This window comes from Gouania willdenowi, chromosome 24, assembly GCF_900634775.1.
Source record: "Gouania willdenowi chromosome 24, fGouWil2.1, whole genome shotgun sequence".
NCBI classification, from domain to species: Eukaryota; Metazoa; Chordata; class Actinopteri; order Blenniiformes; family Gobiesocidae; genus Gouania; species Gouania willdenowi.
In genome coordinates, this window is record NC_041066.1 from 14,570,496 (window position 1) to 14,583,185 (window position 12,690).

General features: G+C 39.7%; 1 protein-coding gene across 1 annotated transcript; it reads left to right on the forward strand.

Moving 5' to 3' along the window:
* Positions 1-1,609: 1,609 nt before the first annotated feature.
* On the forward strand, positions 1,610-8,480 carry lamp5 (lysosomal associated membrane protein family member 5). Its single transcript, XM_028439737.1, has 6 exons — positions 1,610-2,094; positions 2,655-2,836; positions 3,252-3,383; positions 3,558-3,654; positions 4,042-4,230; positions 6,887-8,480. The coding sequence occupies exons 1-6, from the start codon at positions 2,028-2,030 to the stop codon at positions 7,060-7,062; spliced, it is 843 nt and encodes a 280-aa protein (XP_028295538.1). The 5' UTR covers positions 1,610-2,027; the 3' UTR covers positions 7,063-8,480.
* Positions 8,481-12,690: the final 4,210 nt, after the last annotated feature.

Here is a 12,690-nt window from a genome sequence, read left to right on the forward strand (position 1 = left end):
TTACACAGACTGGTCACAAAATCAAGGATTTTTTTTAAGTGAATATCCTATCTGTCATTGATAGTGTTTTCTATATATTATTTACATGTGGGACTGTAAACATAAGCACAATAAAGTTGAAAATGATTTTTTTTTTTTTTCCGCACCTGAAATTTGCAGCTTAAGAATAAACTGGTCTGTATTAATTGGCCCTTGAGCTAAAAAAAATTGAGTTTGACACCCCTGCTTTATAGAAAACATGGGGCTGTGTTGAAAAGAAAGATTTATTAGGCTTCTTTTTTATTTCAGAAATCCGTGGGAAAATCATTAGGCATCTGCAAACTGATCATCAAACTTGGTGAAGGTTTGTGGAGTTGCTGCTCCACAGAGATGATCCGTTACGCACCATATACATGAGCTCAGTGAGAAACAAAGAAAGAACATCCTCGTCCAGCACAAAATAATAATTAACGTGCACGTGTGTTCAGCATATTTTGGTGCGCGCTGAAAAAGTACTGTCTTCATGAATGGAAATGCAGAACCAAGCTGTGAAATCTGCCTTTGCTCAGAGTTTCTGGACTTCAGAGTTCCCCCACACTAGCGCGGCAGTTATTAACCTAAAGGGGAACGTGTCACATGATCCAAACGGAGCGAGTTCTAAAGTTAACGGTATCAAAAATATTATTTTAGCATCGATTACTGCGCACGCACACGTCAGTTTCCAAAGTTCCAACTGCTGTGCACTGTCTTTTTACTTTCCCGTAGCGCGCTCTGCTTGTTGCGCACCAACTGGATCGGTGCGCCGCGCCATGACGCACGGCCCTGAGTGCTACACAGGCATTGAAGAAACTTCTCCCTCCACCAACATCATCATCAGCTCTGAAAAGATGGATTTCCACTTGCAAACACCAAACTTCCAGAAGTGAGATGGATTCAGAGACGCACGCGAGGCTATCCAGAAACAAGCCTCCGCTCCTCCATGCGCTCCTTTAGCGCACGTGTTCAGTCGTGATGTCGATGGTCATGATGATATCTTGAAGATGTGCAGCCTTTGCAGCTTTTCCACACACTGTGCAAAAAGTTGCACGTTTGGCTTTTTATAGTAGCTTCAGTATTTGCCACTCCTTTGGCAGGGGGTGGGTGGGTGGGGTGTAGTGGGGAGGTGGAGGAGCGATGCACACCGATGCATGACTGACTCCTCATCGTGATCTGAAATGTGCAACAATTACACAGGACTATTAATGAGGGAAAGAAGACCGAATTTTTTTCATTTTATTTTATTATTTTTTTTAGTTAAAACAAAAAGTTTTAAGTTAAGTTAAAGTTGAAATGTACGTGTTATAATAAATACGCGAGTTGTAAAACAATATTAATATGGGGACGTTGTGTACGATGTGAAGAAAGAGGGGAGAACGTGCAAATTCCTTACAAGAAGCTTGCCACGAACAACCCAATCAAGCCTTTTTGTGATGAGTCAGATCTGCACTTTTTACGCAGAGGGAAATGTTTGCTGATAAACATCCTAAATGTGTGTTTTGAATAATTGCAATTTTCGTCACGCACACACCGGGGGAGGAGTTTTTTTTTTTTTTCTTTCTTTCTTGCCTTCCGTCAGTCATCCATCGTTTGAATCCAACCTGCAGCAGCAGCAGCCACTGACACAGATGGTGGCTGCATGTCCTGCTGCAGGACTTTTTCCTGCACTCTCGGGGAAATGATCGTGTCTTGAATGAAGCCCATGCACTTGGAGCTCCACGCTGCAGCTGCACTGAGTTAAAGCCCGTTTTTCCCCCCAGGAGGAGCTGGTTTTTTTTTCTGTGTGATAAGAAAGTTTTCACACCGTTTCCTGGATCTCCAGTCCAGTTCGGAGACCTTTTTACTGCGCCCACAATGATCTGAGCGTGACTGCTCGGGGCTGAGCAGGGACAACCCTTCTCTCTCTTCCTCTCCTCCTCCCTCTTCCCTCTCCGTGCGTGTCGTGGCTTCATCTCTCGCCCCACACAGTCTGTCAGCCCCCTTTTTCTCCAGCGCACTAGAAGCCGGTCGACATGGCGCCGCAGCGGGGTTTCAGGACCACGGAGAGCGCACCTTGTTGGCGCCTCGGCGTCGCGCTGGGTAAGGACGCGCGCATGGTGTCGTGACTGCAGTGTGTCGTGTGTGTGTGTGTGTGCATGCGCATGGCGTGAACTTGTCAGCAGTAAATAAATAAGCAACAAAGGAGGTGAGCGCGTGCATGTGTTGCAGTTGTATGAGTTGAACTTGTGCTGATCACATCAAAGAACGTAATAGTACTTTAGGACTTTGGAGTGAATGATGTATGGACTGCAGACGGTGATGAACTGAACTGACCCACGATCAGCCCCAAAATATGATTAAAAAATGATCAAGATGTGATCAAGAAGTTTATTTTTATTCGTGCAGATTCAGTGTGTGTGTGTGTGTGTGTGTGTGTGTGTGTGTGTGTGTGTGTGTGTGTGTGTGTGTGTGTGTGTGTGTGTGTGTGTGTGTGTGTGTGTGTGTGTGTGTGTGTGTGTGTGTGTGTGTGTGTGTGTGTGTGTGCGTGTGTGTGTGTGTGTGTGTGTGTGCATGCAGCAGTCATTCATTAGCTGTGAATGTTAATGCAGTTTATTGGATTGAGCACGAATGGATGTGTTGTTGCCCCCCTCCCCACACAGGTGTGCTCGTGCTGTCCTGTGTCCTGGTGGGGGCTGAGGAGGGGGAGAACCTGTCCGGACTGTCGGACAACCCGGACAAAGCCATTTTTGCCGTGCGGGAAAACGGCACCACGTGCCTAATGGTGGAGTTCGCCGTCAAATTTCTGGTGCCATATGACGTGCTGGCGCTCAATGGGATAGACGTGAGGAAACCCCCCCCCCTTTTTTTTTTTTTTTTTTTTGTTGCACACGTGTGGAGCACACATGTGAAATTTTAGTTGGGAAAAAACCAAATCCACAGTTTTATTAAAAAAAAAATTTAAACATTATTTTCACATCTTGAATTCCTCTGAGTCAGCGTTTTACGCATCCAGCTTTTTGATCCATGCGTAAAACAACGACGCGCCACCAGAATCTCCTCCATAAGCTAAGCACGCACATGAAAGCCTGTCAGCTAATATTACTGACGAGTAGAACATTTTGGATATTCCTGCTACCGCAAGTGTTGTAGTGTCGGGTTTTTGGTTTGATTTGTAGCTTAATTGGTGCGTAAAATGTGCGCGTCTGCTGCCCGCAGTCCGTCACCATCTCTGCCCTTCTTTTCTTCCCGCTTCGCAGCTGATCACCGAGCAGGCGTCGTTCACGCTGCCTCGTAGTGCAGAAATCGAGGGAAAATGTGGAACCACGGAGTCAGAGATCCACATAGCCTGGAAGAACAACGCCTACACGCTGCGTATCTTCTTCTCCAGGGTGGGCGAAAAAAAAAAACTCCCACAAACATCAGGATTAGGCTAATCTCACAATCTCTGGCAACTATGTGCTTTTAGAAATGAACACACACACACACACATTTATTTGCTGAGAGGCAAAAAGTAAAGTCTGCTTTAATGCGGGTCTTGTGTCTCCCTCTCATGCGTTTTGCAGGAAACGCGCAGCAAAGGAGTCGAAGTGTGGAAAATCAGCAAAGTCCAGTTCGTCTATGACACCTCAGAGACTTCACATTTCATCAACGCGTACAACCGTGAGTGTCTCACCAATAGGGCTGGCTGATATATCGAGATTCAATATATATCGAGTCACTGCTTTCACTACTTCTCAGAGCAGCAATAAAACGCACGGTGTGATGGATTTCTGAGTGCGTCCTAACCCAGACCTTCCCAACTCACTCACACGTGCTGTCCTTTATCCAAAAGTGGCGCATTTTGTGCAACATGTTTGCATCAGCAAATTTAACCCTGAAATTTATTTCTCGTGGTCTGACTTCATTTGAATTAAAATTATTGACATTTATGTCGTATATTGACATGGGGGGGGGGGGGGGGGGGATTTTAATGTGCAGGGGTCCAATAATCCTTCTGATTTGGGTTTTTAACTGCAATCACTCAGTAATAACATCTTCTTTGTCCAGCTGGGACACACACAGCCAGCACCCACCGCCTGTCTGCCCTGGTGACCCCAGTCGGACGGTCCTATGTGTGCATAGCACAGCAGACGCTCACCCTCATCTCCAGCGACCACCTGAAGGGCGTCACTGTCTCCATGTATGAGATCCAGATCCAGCCCTTTGACATGGCCTCTGACTTCGTTTTCAGCGAACGTAAGAACAAAAACAGGCCACTGTGTGCTGCCGCGTTTGGCTGACGGTGTCATAATGTTTGTCACTTGCTTATAGATGCAGAGCTCTCAGGGGGTTATTGCTGCAGTAGCCTATATAAGGCTGCATGGGGGGGAGGAGGGTGACGGTATATATATATATATATATATATATGTGTGTGTGTGTGTGTGTGTGTGTAGTGATGGAGGAGAGCAAATGGAAATGGAGACCGGATGGGAGTCATTAGGACTTTGTGAGTACAGTCATATCCCTCTACTCATTGCAGCCTTTATGGATATCCTCAGTGTACCTGGGCACCCAATCACCTTGGAAGAATGGTTTGCCTTGAGCTGCTAAAGGCTGTGATATGCTTCAGCGCTTTCCTCCAGGAGTGCATTACTGCTGTCCAAAGGGAGAATCGGCATCCACTGCAGCACACTGTACAGCCAGCAGTGGTTCAGGTGTCCTTCTGCACAAATGAAGCAGCAGTGCAGCAGAAAATAGGATGGATAATGGTGCATTTAGCTTAGCGCAGACCGACATCAACATTTTAGCTTCTTTTACTCGCACCAAGGAACGCCACGTAAATCTAACAATAAAGTGAAGTTAATTTCAAACAATTAGAATGAGAGTCTTGACTAATCCTGCAGGAGATTAATTGAATTTCACTTTTCTCATTCATCACCTTTATCCTGAGCTGCTACTTCCTGATAATGGGTTCAACTTCCTGCGTGAGAACTGAATACAAATCCAGTGATTCTCCTCTTGGTTGAAATCTTAATTATTGCAGTACACAGTTAATTTCTACTAACCCAGATCACCAACTAGTTTTTCACAATAAGATTCAGGATATAGGCAATCCACAGATAACATCAGCTCCCTTTTACTGTTATAATAATAATAATAATGATCTCATCCATCATTTAAAATGTAACTTAACCCCAGATTATTTTTTCCTGCTGAAAACAAATGTATTTGGGTATGAAGTTCATTGATTCCTGTCCAGTTTTTCCAATGTGGCATATTTTGTTGTAAAAATGTAAGAGTGACTGCCCTCTATGGGTTGAAGTATTAGAAGCACATTTTCCTATTGGATGAGAATGGTGGCATGTGACGTTTTAGTGGTTTCCTACTTAATGAACCACCACTTTGGCCCCGCCCCCTGTGTAGCACCTGTGGACTCTGTGATGAGTAAGATCATTGTGAATAGAAAGGTATAGTTAGAGCATAGATTGTTTTTTGGAGATTTTATAGTATAGACTGGCCTCGCCCATAATCAAGGCATTAATTGTAATTAATAAATCTCTTATTTTAGATTAATTTAAGCTGAAACTCAGATTGTTAAACTAAAAAAAACGAAACAATAAAAAAACAGTTAAAATAGATTAAGAAGTAGAAAGTGTCTATTCGTACGGTTGCCATACAAACAACCCCCGGTGCTATAGTACGGTTACTAAAGTACAAGTACGTAGCGTGTTAGGGTTAGGGTTAGGGTTATGGTTTGGTTATAACCCAATATCGCAACAATTTTTAGGTTTAGGGTTAGGTTTAGTCTTGGTCACGTGACCTAAACAGGCCAATGAGGGGCGCTGTGTACGGATAGAATGTCATTATATTAATACGACAACTGTACGGATAGCCACTGCCTAAAAAGTAACTGTGACCAGGATAACAATGAGTTGGTCAGAGGTTCCCAACCTTTTTTCGGGTCATGACCACATTTTGATGTCACAAATGTCTGGCGACCCCAGACACTTTGTGTTTTAAATTTTATAGAATTAGTTTTTGATCATGTTTATTAAAGTGTATACAAGTACAAGTCCGCCACCTCAGATATTTTTATACTGCATTTTATTTGAATTCGATTTGTATTTGAGGAAGTTTAAGTGTAGGATACAGTTATTTGATATTTATTGTGTGTGATGTGTATTTGAAAAATAATATTAATATTTATTATTTTTTTAAATAGATTTATTTATTCATTTATTTTTTACCAATTACTGGACATTTCAGACGACCCCATTTTAATTCCAGGTGACCCCACATTGGGTCGCGACCCCAAGCTTGATAAACACCAGAGTAGTTTATACAACAAAAAATCTATGTTGATTTTCTTTTACATAAAAGTAACTTGGATTTTTTATTTATTTATTTATTTATTTATTGATCACAGTCAACGTACATACAGTACAAACAACAATAGTCCTGAGATTGAGCCCTAGCTCTCATTAAAATATATACCTGTATATGGTTGCAATAGAGAAAAAAGAATAGACATACTTCAATAAAAAATAAAGAATAAAAAAAAATGAAAATAAAATAACAGGCATAAGTATTTGTCTTACAGTCATTAGAAGGAGATGCAGCAAAAACTTCTGATCGTGGGATAGATCATCTGGTACTATGTCCAGTAAAAACATTAAAGGGTCCCAGGAAAGGTTCACTTTAAGTAGCTTTTCTACTGGTCCTTCCACTTCAGTTCAAAAGTGTTGAACAATGAGGTGGTCCCAAGATATGTGCGTTTGATCAGCCACAGTTTCTCCAGCACATATTGTTAGTAACCAGGAGTAAAAAAGCAGAATGAATCCATCCTCTTTTGATAGAATCTGTGACTTCTCTCATCATCATTCTACTTTTTTTTTTTTTTTTTTTTTATCAGCCTACAAGTGCATCACTGACCAACGGGAGCGCCTGGAGGAGACCCTCCCCCTCATTCTGGGCTTCATCCTGGCTCTGATCATCGTCATCACGCTCACCGTCTACCACTTCCACCTGAAGCTGACGGCAGCTCAGCCCCAGCTGCCCAGGGATCGCTCCATGTACAAGAACATGTAATGGCTCTCTCTCCGACGCTCGGCTAACGACAGACTTGTGTCTTTGATATTCCAGGCCTCCAACACCACAGGATGGAGCAGTGAGCTGGACTGAGTCACTGATGTGTGTGTGTGTGGGTGTGGGTGTGTGTGTGTAGCATGAACAGTCCAACCAATGGACATTTTGAAAACGTTGAAAAAGTTAAAAAGGGACAGTTTGTGGGATGATACTAAAACCCTGGAAACGTTTCAGTAGACATACCAGAGACAGAGTAAATTTGGCCTCGTACTGGATGTAGAGGCTGTAATATCACCAAGTTTATCATTGTACCAGTTGTTAGAGCTTCTATCTTTACCAGGGAGCAAATATTTACTTCTGGTTATTGTTTTTAAGAGTTTTATTACCGGGGATTAGTTCCTACTGCTCGGAAACACATGGAAAACAGTTGTATTTTTGTTATTTATATTTTATTATATATATTTAAATTTAATTATTATAATTTAAAAGGTTACCTCATTCAGATGTACCCTACGTATATGTTCATATCAGGAACTATCTGCACAATAATGAAATAATATTTGTCGTAGGAACTACTCGCCGGTAAATAAAGCCCAAAAAAACTCCTGAAAACAATAACCAGGAATAAATATTTGCTGCCTGGTAAAGATAGTAGCTTCAACACATGGTACAATGATAAACTTGGTGATATTACAGCCTGTCTCCAGTAGCTTATGTTTCCGAGAAATGTTTCCGGGTGTTTCCGGGTTTTAGTGATGTGTCTCCCCCGTTTGTGCTAGGGTGGCTAAACTTAAAAATCCCCAAAAAAGTACTATTTTCCTTGGAGATAGGATCACATTTATTTGAACAATGACATTTTTTTTTCAATGGCACATGATATTTGGATAGCTTCCTTTATGTCCCAGATTTGTTTCACACCTGATCCGGCTTGCCATGTAAGACAAATGTCAGGAATTGTTGAGCTTCTGCCAGTCGTTTCCAGTCATTTTTGCTTTTTTTTTTTTTTCCCTCTCTGGTAAAATGTGCTCCGTCGCCTCTGTGTCTGCTCGAGACCTTAATAATAGTTTTTTTTTTGTCGTCTTCTTTTAAATCTTGAATGCAGTCATCGTGTTGACAGTGGGCAGTCTTGTTGTGTGCAGTGGCCTTCACAATCATTGAGTTACTTTAAATGTTTCCCCATGATCAGTGTGTGTGTGTGTGTGTGTGTGTGTACCATGGGATAACGTTGGAGATGGACCAACAAAGTAAATCTGTAAAGTTTGATTGGAAAAGTTTGGGGGCGGTTGTTTGAAATGCAACAAAATCATCCACGTGTGCGTTATTTCCAGGATTAAAGTCTATGCATAAACCTCTGCTGATGCAATCTTGTGCCGTGTTCTTCACCTCAGTTTGAAATAAATCACAAACGTCATCGCCAACACGGCTTCGTCAAATTCATTCCCACATTACAGCACACACGCCCCCTCGTTCTTTAAACCTGATGGAAATAAACGAGTGACACAGAAAAGGTGATGGATACACCTGTCAGAGGAGGCGCTGCCCAAATGAAGTATTGATTTATCCCCACGACTCGGTCCCTTTCAAAAGGAAAACACAACATGAACAAGTGTTGTTGAAAATGAAGTAGAGCGCTGGTGTTTGTGTCAGCAGTCAGGATGTCATACATCATTCCCAGTCACACACACAGCCTTTAATCCAAGCTTCCACTCAGACGGCCCACCTCACTGCTGCAAATGATCTGCAGAAGAACGGGGAAGTGATGTGAGACTCGTGTTTGCGTCGTCACATTTAATCAAATCATCGCCGAGCAATCGCAGTCAACTGTTAAATACAAGTGGTGTCAGCTGCTGCTTCTGCTCGCTGTATAGTTTCAGGATGATTTAGGCCTTCCTGGGTGGACTTTGTGAACGGTTTTCTCTCCAAAAACCTAAAATCATATATTGATTCATTGAAGTCATACGGTAGGTGTGTGACTGGGATTGTGTGCCTCTGGTACACCAGGGATGGACTACACATCCTTGCAACACTGATCGGTAAAATCCAAATTTGTGGATAAGGTTCGATTAGATGAGAGTGAAAAAAGTTATTTTTAATTTAATTAAACATGAATAAATAAATTCACTGCATTTCTATCATATATGCTTTATTCAAAATAGCTTGCCCCATTAGCCTATGGAATGATGTGTTTGGTTTTTAGCTGCAAAACTCTTTGAATGTTTATATTATGCTATACAAGAATAAAAGTCATTAGTTTGACCAGATGTCAGATGTTAACGCAACAAACCACAATTAATGCTCCACACATCATCAAATGCAGTCAACATAAAACAAACTTTTATACTTTTATACCATAATAACCCACAATCTGCACACAGTTTTATCAATGCAAACAGAAATGAGGAAGAGCTACTGTATATACAGCTAACAAATCAGATATGGATTCAGAATGAGCGTCAGAAGTAATAAAGTCAACAACACAGTCACACAAAACACACAGGAAGTAGAGAGTTGTTCATACTTGACAGTTTTGCTGCGCATTGTTAGCAAGAGCCATGCTAGGCTAACAGGCTAGTAGCGCTAGCACAGCTTGCTTTATAGCTTAATTGATTTATAATATCTTTGAATATTTGCCTTTAAATGAATGACTTAGCGTGGATACAAGTTAAAGATTACAAAAGGTGTTTTATTTTAATTTTAATTTTTTACTTTACATAACTTAATGCCTCTGATTAATCTCGCTAACCTTCCTCGCTAATTTTAGCCTAACGCATTTAGCGCTGGTTCAGGTATATTTGGTTCAATAAAACAATTCCTACTTTGTACATTATTATGTGTAAAACAATATACAATAAAATAAAAAAAAACTTTCTTTCTGTGCCAGTTACATAGAGAGCAGTGTTCATTTTGACAGCAAGTTTTAGTCGTAGTCTATAGACTAAAATGCAACTTAGTTTGAATCAAAATGTTGTCATCAGGACTATTTCAGTTATATTCTAGTTTTTTTCAACTAAATCACATCAAGATTTTAGTCGACCACATTCATAGTTAACTAAGATTTGCCTTTTTATTACAAATTTTATATTTTTGATAGCGCTTTGAGATGACTTTTGTTGTAATCAGTGCTATATAAATAAAGTTGAATTGAAATGAAGATATAAAGCATAAAGAGTTAATGCATTTCTTAAAGATTCTATTATCATTGATCAACCCGATATGGAATGGTGACCAAAGTATAGTTTAGTTTTTTATTAGTCGACGAAATCTAAATATATTTGGATATACAGTAGTTTTAGTCAACATGCAATTTTTAAAATTAGTCATCGTCCAGTTATTGTCACTTTTATTTTTTCTAAACGACGACAAAAACCTTTAGTCGACAAAATGAACACTGATGGAAAAGGGAGAAGAACAAAATCTCTTCAGTATATTCAAAATCAATATGTTTATTTATTTGTGTCAGTGACAATGGCAAGTTTCCCTTTAGGTAGTTCACACTTTCATATTCTCAAAATCCACCTCGGTTACAAATGTAGGTACATGCGCCCTTAACATAGGGCTTCAGTCATGTGCTTCTTACAGGTGACAGTATACGTGATCATATGATTCCATAGAAATCCTTTTTTTTTTTTTTTTTTTTATTATTATTATTATTATTAACTGACACTTCACAGGGTTCAGCTTTCTCCAGCGATGCCTTGCAGTCCCACTGGGTCGACACTTGACTTTTATTTACTGGCTGCTGGCAGACGTATCTTTCTCTCTGAAAGAAGCTCCGCTCTCTGTCCGGGGTCGAATCAATATCCCATTATAGTGTTTCACAGGGAAATGGCTTCAAGGGAAGAAAGTGAAACAACCTTATATATTATGGTAACATCGATCTATGGATGTGTCTCCATGATGGTGCGTTTAGGGGTGAAGTTGGGGTGAAAGAGTGGAAAATACGAAATGTTGAGTTCAGAGAATATGGGAAAAAAAAAACCTAAAATAAATACAGAGAATAATTGATTGTGTTGCCGATTAAAAAGGAAAGGTTTGGAGGTGATGAAGGAAAAATCCATGCAACACAAATTAATGTTTTTATGGCCATTTTGTTTTTTTTAAACTGACAACAAACATGCAGCACTACTACTGTACAAGCCACAGGTTAGTGTCACTCAGTCAGATGTCATCATGTGATCAATAATAGGACACACACGCGCGCAAAGGTTGGAGTCGATTACGTTTTTCAGTTACAATTTCATTTTCAATTACTCATGTTCAAATTAAATCAAATTATATATTTTTTGTATCCTCATAAAGTCAAATACAATTCTCAATGACTAAATTTTAATTACAATTGATCACAATTACCGAGGCTCAAATAAATAACCTAATAAAAGTTAACCTTTCTCTTCTGTTAGCATCTCTTATGGGAAAACGTGTTCTAAATCATCTGTAAAATACACTAAAAACAAATATATATCATATAATTTCTTTCTTATCTATTGGTTACCTTGTTAGGCTTCCTAATCTATGAAAATATAGGTTTTAATATTTTTGGTGTGGGCATCTGAGCCTTTTTTTTGTGTCGGTATACCCCGAGATTTCAATTTATTTTGAATGGTAAAATGTAGGAAAGCTTGATATGAAACATATTTTAATAATTGTTAACTGCATACTGTAATGTGTAGAACTGTACATAGAACTGTAACATGGTTCCCCTGTTGTTTACGTGAAATTGTACCTTGGCAATTTTTATCGAATTTTCACGACAATTGCAATTACAAAGTCAATTACCTGAACTGAATTTTAAATTACAATCACGCCGTAATTGTAAATAATTATCAGTTACGTGATTACAATTATAATTGACCCCAACCCTGACACACACACACACACACACTGATACACACTTTCCACCTCTTTCACTCTTAGAGGCAAACATCACAGTCAAAATCACAGTGAATAATGAGTGAAGCGGTGAGGTGGAGCTCTTTTGGTCATGTGTGTCAGACTGAGGTGGAGAAAAAAAACCAAAGTGAGACGATGCCAGCAAGAATACAAGTAAAAAAAACAACTTTTTTCTTTTTTTTTTCTAAATCTGCGTCCGCGCCATCTCAAAACGTGGAAATAAACACAGTGAGACTTCTAATATAAAACAAATCATCTGCTCGGAATAAAACATCGTCACTCATTCTGTGCTACATTTAAAATGCATGGTGTCGTTGCGGTATCATAAACACAGGGCTTTCATGGGGTTCGTATAGGAAAGTTTGGCGAATTGCTTGGATGGTGGTAGGACAACTAATATCACTGTGTCGACCAGAGTGCTTTGTGAAAAGTTTTTTTTTTTTTTTTTTTTTTTAAACCTCGAAAATTTAAAACAAACAAAAAGGCCACACTAGCTCGAAAATAAATAAACATTTAAATTCAAATAAATAAATAGATAGTTTAAAACATCATACAAAAATGTTCACATAACCCTTTTGTCCAACAATAAATGGAAGTTCTGTCTATAAATGTAAGATAATAAACATATTTCATATTTTTAGTAACAGTTGGGGTTTAAATGTTTTTTTTTTTTATTTGGGATCTCTCTCGTAACTTTGAGCAAAAAGTGGATTATAAACAGTAGGAAAGATCTTTTGCAGA

Coding starts and splice junctions, on each gene's coding strand:
- lamp5 (XM_028439737.1), top strand. CDS start 2,028: ATGGCGCCGCAGCGGGGTTTCAGGACCACGGAGAGCGCACCTTGTTGG. Junction 3,384..3,557: donor TGCGTATCTTCTTCTCCAGG/GTGGGCGAAAAA, acceptor TGCGTTTTGCAG/GAAACGCGCAGCAAAGGAGT. Junction 4,231..6,886: donor TGACTTCGTTTTCAGCGAAC/GTAAGAACAAAA, acceptor TTTTTTTATCAG/CCTACAAGTGCATCACTGAC.